Source organism: Salvelinus fontinalis, chromosome 19, assembly GCF_029448725.1.
Source record: "Salvelinus fontinalis isolate EN_2023a chromosome 19, ASM2944872v1, whole genome shotgun sequence".
NCBI lineage: Eukaryota > Metazoa > Chordata > Actinopteri > Salmoniformes > Salmonidae > Salvelinus > Salvelinus fontinalis.
This window is the reverse complement of record NC_074683.1, coordinates 4143442-4153397: the sequence shown is the minus strand read 5'-3', so window position 1 is coordinate 4153397 and position 9956 is coordinate 4143442. Positions and strand designations below refer to the sequence as shown.

Here is a 9956-nt window from a genome sequence, read left to right as displayed (position 1 = left end):
GAAATCATCAAACTGTCCCAGGCAATGGTGTTATTATTGATAAAATAATAACTTGCTTATTTCTTGCAACACCTATTATTTAGCCAGAAATTGCCTAAACACACTCATTCTTGTCACGCTTTCAGTTTCAATGCAGATACTGATCAAGGCTAAAGCAATCAATCACGGTTGCGTGAACTACAACTGAAAGTACGTGATGCAAGCTCTAGCTGTTAAATGATTGTAAAACAACATCAAAGCGTATAAATATATATTCGAAAAACATACATGTAGATAGTTTGTTCACCAGAGAAAAACTTGATATGTTTATCAATATCGTTTACTTTGGTCTAATTCGTAACCACCGAATTTGAAAGTACAGTAAACAACAATAGCTTGCCTGCTAACAACAACTAGGAATGATGAATCCTTGCTCCGATATATCCATTTTATCCATTTTAGCTGTACTGGCAAATGTCGTATGTGTACAAGTTGAAGGAAGCCTTGGCTTTTCAGACGCAGGTGAATGTTGTAGCTAAGTAATGACTGTGACGTTAGCTAGCCTATCTTGCTAACGACAGTATCCCCCCCCCCCCCCCCCCTATCCACTATTGTTCTTAGGTAACGTAGCTAGCTAGTTGGCTATTTAGCTAACTAGTCGGTTTATTTTGTGTAACATCCATATTACTGTATGATTGGTCTGTCAATTAATTCAGAGCAACGTTTGCTAGTAGTAACGTTAGCCAACTACATACGTTAGCTAAATTAGCCATTAACATTAGCTAGTCCACGAAGAGCAATAATCTTGTGAATTTACTTAGCTAGCTAGCTACTAACTATTTTAGCTAGGTAACGTACTAGCCATTAGTAAACTAACTAGCTTACTAATTTCACATTAAATATAGCTACTATGTCTGATTAACAAGCTATTGTTGTATTCTTCCAGACTGCACATATCTTAAAGAAAGTCAAAACACCACCCATTTTGGAACAAGATGTTTCTGTTACAGTTCTGGCACAGTGATCAAATGGAAAGACATCTGGTCCACCTTTCAGGTAAGAAAGCTACACATGTCTTGTAGGTATACCATGGGTGCTTGCTTCACAACAGCTCATGATTCACTTTTGATACACATATGTACACCAAACACGAGACACTTTTTGTGTGTGTCTATATGCTCCCATACAATAAATTAGCCAAGTTACTGCAATGACATGATAGTTGTCGTTACTATGTTGTAACAGCAACAAACCAAACATTGCTCATATAATGCATCTATCTGACTCTTCTTCAAGGTGCGTGTGACAGGTGAAGAAGGGGTCTACATTGTGTACCCCATGGAGGGGACCAGGAACTGCTACGAGCCAGGCCACTTCCTCACGTTGTCACGGTGCCTGGTCAACCACTATTGGCCTCCCAGCCCCAGTGTGGCCAGGGAGAAGAGCCTGGACATCCCACTGGAACAGGAGGATGTGTGCTTCATGGTGAAGACCCCGAGGGCCAATTCTGAGCACTCTCTACATGTCAGGGGCAAACGTGAGATTATCTTATTGTTGTTGTTGTTGTTAGTTATTGCAGTTAACCTACCGGTTTGGTCTAAAGTTCAGAATGATTATTAACAGCCATACTCTTTACTTACAGGGTTAAATAAAATACGATTTGGACTCTTTGCATGTGGCCTTGCCCTCTTCTACTTTGCTGGGGCTTTGTGTAGGTAAGGTTTTACCATTCTCACGCTGTGTGTGTGTTAGTTATATTTAGTAGCTCTCAATCCTATTGTCCTGGTAAACATGCAGTGTGAGACTTTAAGGTCCAATGCAGACATTTTTATCTCAACATCAAAACATTTCTGGGTAAGAATTTAGTACCTTACTGTGATTGTTTTAAATTAAAATGGTCAAAAATAAACAAAAATAGCTTCTCAGCTAAATGCAATTTCTGAAGCAATAATTTTGCTACGACTGTCTGGGAGTGGTCTGAGAGATGGGCCTAATTGGAGGAGCCTTATGGGAGGGATGTGCATCCTGAAAACTATCTGTTATTAGCAGAGAGCAGGGCAAGCTCTCTTAGTTATTGGTCTATTAAATTATATCAAAAACCCACCTTGCCAAACAAGCTGAAATTTCAGGTGGTCTTTTCAAACAGCTCTTACATTAAAAGTGCGTTATAATAATTTTCACAATTTCAATATTATTCCAACCTCATAGTGTGTAAATATATATAAAACACAGAAAAAATCACGTTTTTGAATGCACTGCTCCTTTAAAAATGTGAATATTTCAGTAGCAGAAGAAGAACCATCCAGTAGGCCACATATACAGGGCCTTCGGAAAATATTCAGACCCCTTGACTTTATCCACATTTTGTTACCAGCCGTATTCTAAAATGGATGAAATAAATACAAATCTTCAGCAATCTACACACAATACCCCATCATGACAAAGCGAAAACAGATTTTTAGAAATGTTTGCAAAAAATAGCAAAACAGAAATGCCGTATTTACCTTTGAAATGAGACCCAAAATTGAGCTCAGGTGCATCCTGTTTCCATTGATCATCCAAAATTCAATTGATTGGACATGATTTGAAAAGGCACACACCTGTCTATATAAGGTCCTACAGTTGACAGTGCATGTAAGAGCAAAAACCATGCCATGAGGTCTCTTTCTCTTCTCTCGGAGGACCTGAGCCCTAGAACCATGCCTCAGGACTACCTGGCCTGATGACTCCTTGCTGTCCCCAGTCCACCTGGTCGTGCTGCTGCTCCAGTTTCAACTGTTCGGTCTGCGGCTATGGAACCCTGACCTGATCACCGGACGTGCTACCTTGTCCCGCACCTGCTGTTTTCGACCCTCTCTCTCTACCTCACCTTCAGTCTCTAACTCTGAATGATCGGCTATGAAAAGCCAACTGACATTTACTCCTGAGGTGCTGATATGTTGCACCCTCTATTACCACTGTGATTATTATTATTTGACCCTGCTGGTCATCTATGAACGTTTGAACATCTTGGCCATGTACTGTTATAATCTCCATCCGGCACAGCCAGAAGAGGACTGGCCACCCCTCAGAGCCTGGTTCCTCTCTAGGTTTCTTCCTAGGTTTCTGCCTTTCTAGAGAGTTTTTCCTAGCCACCGTGCTTCTACATCTGCATTGATTGCTGTTTGGGGTTTTAGGCTGGGTTTCTGTGTAGAACTTTATGACATCGGCTGATGTAAAAAGGGCTTTATAAATGAATTTGATTGATTGATTGATGAGGTCGAAGAAATTGTCTGTAGAGCTCAGAGACCGGATTGTGTTGAGGCAAAGATCTGGGGAAGGGTACCAAAAAATGTTTGCAGCATTGAAGGGCCCCAAGAACACAGTGGCCCCCATCATTCTTAAATGGAAGAAGTTTGGAACCACCAAGACTCTTCCTAGAGCTGGCCGTCCGGCCAAACTGAGCAATCGGGGGAGAAAGGCCTTGGTCAGGGTGGTGACCAAGAACCCGATGGTCACTCTGCGAGAGCCCCAGAGTTGCTCTGTGGAGATGGTTATCCTTCTGGAAGATTCTCCCATCTCTGCAGCACTCCCCCAATCAGGCTTTTATGGTAGAGTGGCCAGACGGAAGCCACTCCTCACTAAAAAGCACATGACAGCCTGCTTGGAGTATGCCAAAAGGCACTTAAAGGCTCTCCGACCATGAGAAACAAGATTCTCTGGTTTGATGAAACCAAGATTGAACTCTTTGGTCTGAATGCCAAGCGTCACGTCTGGAGGAAACCTGGCACCATCTCTACGGTGAAGCATGATGGTGGCAGCATCATGCTGTGGGGATATTTTTCAGCGGCAGGGACTGGGAGACTAGTCAGGATCGAGGCAAAGATGAACGGAGCAAAGTACAGAGAGATCCTTGATGAAAACCTGCTCCAGAGTGGTCAGTACCCCAGACTGAGGCAAAGGTTCATCTTCCAATAGGACAACGACCCTGAGCACACAGCCAAGACAACGCAGAAGTGGCTTCGGGACAAGTCTCTGAATGTCCTTGAGTGGCCCAGTCAGAGCCCAGACTTGAACCCGATCAAACATTTCTGGAGAGACCTGAAAATAGCTGTGCAGCAACGCACCCCATCCAACCTGACAGAGCTTGAGAGGATCTGCAGAGAAGAATGGGAGAAACTCCCCAAATACAGGTGTGCCAAGCTTGTAGCGTCATACCCAAGAAGACTCAATGCTGTAATCGCTACCAAAGGTGCTTCAACAAAGTACTGAGTAAAGGGTCAGAATAATTATGTAAATGTGATATTTATGTTTTCAAAAAATCTGTTTTTGCTCTGTCATTATGGGGTATTGTGTGTAGATTGATGAGGATTTATATTTGTTTTATACATTTTAGAATAAGGCTGTAACGTAACAAAATGTGGAATAAGTTCAGGGTTCTGAATACTTTCCGAAGTCACTGTAGTTCTACAACTGAATTGATCCTGTGATTGAGCTATTCTAGGTTGAATAGTGGTACTACAGAAAACAATAATGTATATTTTTCTTTTTTGGCAGGAGTTCTTTGTTTTTTTATTCCTCAGGAATCTCAGTGGGAGTTCTCTCAATTGTTGTCTTTCTGCTGTTGATCCTGAAAAACGCTATACCGGTAAGAATCACCTTTAGGCTCAAGCTGTTATTGCTTTAGGCTAATTATAAAAGGAGCCCCACATTTCAATTTGACAAGCTTTGCTAATCAGTACGGTCAATGCACTCTACTTAATTTTCCTGCTTTGTTTTACCATAGCCATTTACACGTGCATGCAGTGGCTGTACAGTAACATTCTATACATGACGTCAGAGCTCAGGGTCTCCACTTAACAGCTCTGTATGGGTTTTGACAGAAGTTGCTCCATCCCTCCTGCTAATTTGGCAACTTTTGAATTTGTTTTGTTGTCTGAGTGAAGCAAATGCTGTAAATTACGAGGACTCAATGTATATTGAAAGACGTTAAGGATTATAATAAATACCGCTTTGATCTCATGCAAGCAAGCCAAACACTCGTGCACTTCACTTTTCCATGTCATTAAACTCATGTAATATACAACCTGAAGAAGGCACAGTGACGCTGAAACATTTTAAACTAATAAATGACTGTAAGCTTGTATATAGTGCGTGCAACTCTCCATCATTTTCTACAGCCTATAGTTTGCTCGCTGTTATTCAGCACCTCTACCAACTTTCTTTAGGTGTGCACCAGCTCATGCTTTTTATTATTCAAGCAAGCAAAACACCCGTGAGTCCAAATGTGCACTTCACTTTTCCATATAATAACACTCATGTAACATATTGTATAAACGTTTATGATCACTATGTTTGATGTACAGTTACAAGCTGGCATGGTTTATACCCTGGGTTGTCCTGAAAACAATGAACCTATGTTTCTTGTATTGTGAAAACGCATCTGGGTCAGGTGGGCATAATTTGAACGTTTTTTATATTGCCAACATGATTAGCTAAATAATAAAATACGACCTTACAGTGTTAGGTTATCACAAGGCAAATTCATAGAAGCAGATCGTTATTTTGGTGTGCTTAGAATGGAGTCATGAGTGTTTCTCTGAATTGCCTTATAATTTAGCTAGTCATGCTCAAGGACAGATCGGCAGATTTTTCACCTTGTGAGCCAAATTCACTTATGTGTATTAAAGTGGTAAAGATTGTGTCATATTTGGTGCCCTATTCATAGCACGTAATGATTACATCAAGCTTGTGACTCTACAAACTTGTTGGATGCGTTTGCTGTTTGTTTTGGTTGTGTTTCAGATTATTTTGTGCCCAATGTAAATTAATGGTAAATAATGTATTGTCATTTTGGATGTACTTTTATTGTAATTAAGAATATAATATGTTTCTAAATATATCTACATTAATGACAGTCGGCACTTCAACCTCATAGTTATTGTATAATTTCAAGTCCAGAGTACAGATCCAAAACATTTGACACTGTCCCAATACTTTTGGAGCTCACTGTATATTGCCAGCAGCATACCACCCTGCATACCACTGCTGACTTGCTTCTGAAGCTAAGCAGGGTTGGTCCTGGTCAGTCCCTGGATGGGAGACCAGATGCTGCTGGAAGTGATGTTGGAGGGCCAGTAGGAGGCACTCTTTCCTCTGGTCTAAAAAATATCCCAATGCCCCAGGGCAGTGATTGGGGACACTGCCCTGTGTAGGGTGCCGTCTTTCGGATGGGACGTTAAACGGGTGTCCTGACTCTCTGAGGTCATTAAAGATGCCATGGCACTTATCGTAAGAGTAGGTGTGTTAACCCCGGTGTCCTGGCTAAATTCCCAATCTGGCCCTCAAACCATCATGGTCACCTAATAATCCCCAGTTTACAATTGGCTCATTCATCCCCCTCCTCTCCCCTGTAACTATTCCCCAGGTCGTTGCTGCAAATGAGAACGTGTTCTCAGTCAACTTACCTGGTAAAATAACGGTAAAATAAAAATAAATAAAATAAAAAATATAAAAGGTCATTGCACTGCCTAAAGACTTGATCCAAATGATTAATCAGGGTGATTGATCGAAATTAGTTTTAGTTTAAAGTGATGGGAGACACCCTTTCCTGGACCAAACATACACTTATTCTTAGCTAGGAGATATGCCCTCCATAACCGAGGGTTAGCCTACCACCCCAGCCCCCTCAGAACTTGCCCTTTTGGACATAGCCTCCACCGTGCCTGTAAAATCAGATGGCCATACCCCAAACGTGTCACTCTGGCCTGGCTTATCCTAAAGAGAGATGTCTTTAACTGTAGAATCCAACATTTGGAGAGAGTTATTCAATAGAGAAAGAGTCCTCTGGGTGGCTCAGATGAATTAGGCTTGCCTTGTTATATTACCTGCCTGTGTCACCTCCAGAGGGCCATGTTCATCACGCTGGTTGGTGCTGGCTCCGGCCTGTCCTACCTGGGATACCAGACGCTGTTCAACCACTGGGAAGACATCACGACGCTCTACTGGAGACATGCCTTGGGTGAGTTGGTTTAGTTAAGAGATTGTTGCTTAAAATAAGGTCAGTAACTAAGACTTGAACTGTTCAGTTAGCAGTAGGAAGCATTTAGCCTACATTGAAATGCTGTCTTTGCGAGGCCTTGCACATTTGAACCCAGTATGAACACTGTTTACATGAAGGCTCCTGATAAATGATATGCTCTCACTACAGACATGATACCGTAATATTTTCATGACTAATGAGGATGGGTCAGTGTCCACTCTGAGTCATTCACTCCCAGGAGTCTGTCATAATAAGAGGGCCAAGTGGATGTGGAGTGGTGAAGTAGCCTACAGTTACTGACTGCCTCTCCACACTCCTCAATGGAGTGGATTTTCTGCCAAATCAATTTGCCCTCTGTCTATGCACACACTGGGTTGAAAATGGTTGAATCCGCAGGCACGTTAGGATTAAGAGCGCGCGGCAATGCTGCTGGAACATTGATTTCTGTGCTTGGAAACAAAAGGGCTTTAGGTGGATTAGCTTTCAAATGTGTTCTTTTCACCCTTACTGGCATGCCTCAAATCCACTGGGTTCCACTGTTCCAATTACACAGGGCTTTCAATTGGAGTATTTCATCTTAACCGGTTACGTTTTTGTTTCTGTGTCTTTGCTTATGTTGCTTTCTCTATAAAAATATCATAATCACATAGAACCAACAGATCTCTCCATTTCTCTCTCCCTCTTCCTCTTTCCATCACTTCATCATTTTCTCTATTTCCAGGCTACCTGGTAGTAACGGGCCTGATCAGCTGGGCGGTTTGCTACAAGCACGGGCCCATCAGCAGCGAGCGCACCCTGTCCCTACTGACCTGGGGGCTCCAGTGCCTGGCCATGGGCCTCATGTACTACGGAGTGACCTACCCCCAGGCTTCCTACCTACTCCTGGGCATCCTGCTGGTGCTCAAGGCTCTGCCCTATGCCTACAGACTGCTGCTGGCGACATGCAGGTACACAGTCAATTTGTGGTTTGACATTAGATATGCTACTAAGGTGGATTTGGGTAATGGAGATTAATAGTAGAGGCTTTTTAGCAGATGCTTTGATCCAAAGTTGTGTGTTTGATTGATGGCTGTCTCTCCCTCTCTCCCCCAGGCTAACAGGGCGTCTCCTTTCCTCTCTCTTGCGTGTGTTTGGGCGTAGCAGGAAGCCCCAGGTACGCCTCCTCACAGATGAGGAGTACAGAGAGCAGGGGGAGGTGCACACCACAGCCTCCCTTGAGGAGCTCAGGAGGCTCTGCACTACGCCTGGCTTCCCTGCCTGGGAAATGGTCCTCCGACTACGCTCCCCACAACGGTACGGGACAAACACGCGAACTACACTACTCACATCCTAACTAAAGTAGAACACATCTTGTCCTCAGGATCCAAATCAAATCATATTGTATTAGTCACATTCGCCGAATACAACAGGTGTAGAGCTTACAGTGAAATGCTTACTTACGAGACCCTAACCGACAGTGCAGTTTCAAAAAATACGGATAAGAATAGCTCCCTGCATTTAAAACATCACAACAGTAGGAGACTGACACACAAATATTCGGAACTTTCTGCTCTAAAAGCACCCAGATGATGAGAGCTTGACTGAACGGAGTGCTGGTGAACAACTCAACTCTCTGCTAAATGACATTTCTAGGTTTGCAGCCTTCCTGACGGGCGGCGGCCACGTGACCCCGGGGGAGCAGCAGAATCACGGACAGCAGTACGGCCCGGGTGCAGCCAACAACGAGGACATGCTCTTCAACTCCGCCCAGCACAGGGTGCTGGGGCTGGGCGCTGACGAGGACCTCAGCGAAGACGAGATGGACAGCTCTGTCAGGGCTCCGCCTACACCTAGCCCCCTCCCCCTCTACACACCAACCACCCCCACCACCATGCCCCGTCCGGACAGCTCCGCCCCCTGGCAGCCCCCACCCTATTCCACCCCTTTCTACCCTCCCTATCCTCCCGCCCCTGCCGCCTTCACCCCGCCTTCAGAGCCCCATGTCATCGAGGACGTTGAGGAGGAGGACATGGAGCTGTTCTAAGATCAGACTTTAAACCTCTGTAGTGGACAGGTTGGTTCCTAATATGGCCACTAGGGGGCAATACCACTCAGGTTGATCTTTGGGGTCGAACATGCTGGCAAAAAATATTTAAGTGATTTATGAACTCGATTGAATGATTGATCAACATCTTCATACAGAATGAATCGACATAAAACACATTAACAGCTAGGAGTATAAATTAAGCTTCATCATATGTCCCAAATAGAATCCCACTATAAATCTAGTCCGAGTGATTGTGAATCATAATTCCACCTAAGAGGAGACGGGAGACTTGGTGTGCCTATCCTATCCTGGCTCAGAGATATATGTATATTTTTAAGGGGGAGCCTTGAGTTAATCTGACTTTGGGGTTCCCACTCTACACTGCAAATGAAATCAAAGCAGAATTCTCCATCTCGAATCCAAAACTCTGCATCATAATTGCAGGAATCACAAGAATGACTTTGAACTCATGTTTACAGCTCTCAGGTAAACCAGCAACAATCATGAGTACATCGTTTTTTCCTCCTCCTGTGTGTGGTAAGTGCCTGGGGTTATGAGACCTGCTTCCCTGCTGGGTCACTGTAACAAACTCTCACGTACTCTCTGCTTGGCTGTGGAATCCAGTCAACTACTATCTACCGCCCCCACCTGGCTGCTTAGGAAGTTGCCGCCTTTGACAGCCAGAACAGCCGATCACATGCTGTAAACATCGAAGGGAGATTTTGATTGGACCAAATCTGTCAAAAGCAATGTTTTTCTCCCGCAGGCCAGAAAAAAAAGAAAGTTTATTGTAATTTTATATCAAACATCATTTTTTTATGTTTTTGTATTTTGGGAATGATGATTTGGGTCATTATGATCCAAGGATGATTCTTTTTAAGGTTTGTTTCAATTAATAAATAAGCCCATCTTTCTCCAGTGACATTGTAT

General features: G+C 43.4%; 1 protein-coding gene across 1 annotated transcript; it reads left to right on the top strand.

The window, feature by feature from the left end:
- Nucleotides 1-298: 298 nt before the first annotated feature.
- Nucleotides 299-9944, top strand: nemp2 (nuclear envelope integral membrane protein 2). The gene is made up of 9 exons (XM_055870397.1): nt 299-501; nt 926-1035; nt 1276-1516; nt 1622-1694; nt 4516-4606; nt 6865-6979; nt 7722-7947; nt 8093-8293; nt 8633-9944. Exons 1-9 carry the CDS (start codon nt 399-401, stop codon nt 9021-9023), a joined length of 1551 nt encoding a protein of 516 aa, XP_055726372.1. The 5' UTR covers nt 299-398; the 3' UTR covers nt 9024-9944.
- The last annotated feature ends 12 nt before the right edge of the window (nt 9945-9956 follow it).

Bases quoted from the DNA above. Each gene is read 5' to 3' on its own strand.
- nemp2 (XM_055870397.1), top strand. From the start codon at position 399: ATGATGAATCCTTGCTCCGATATATCCATTTTATCCATTTTAGCTGTA. The intron at 502-925 runs GTGAATGTTGTA...GTATTCTTCCAG, and splicing joins CCTTGGCTTTTCAGACGCAG to ACTGCACATATCTTAAAGAA. The intron at 7,948-8,092 runs GTACACAGTCAA...TCTCTCCCCCAG, and splicing joins CTGCTGCTGGCGACATGCAG to GCTAACAGGGCGTCTCCTTT.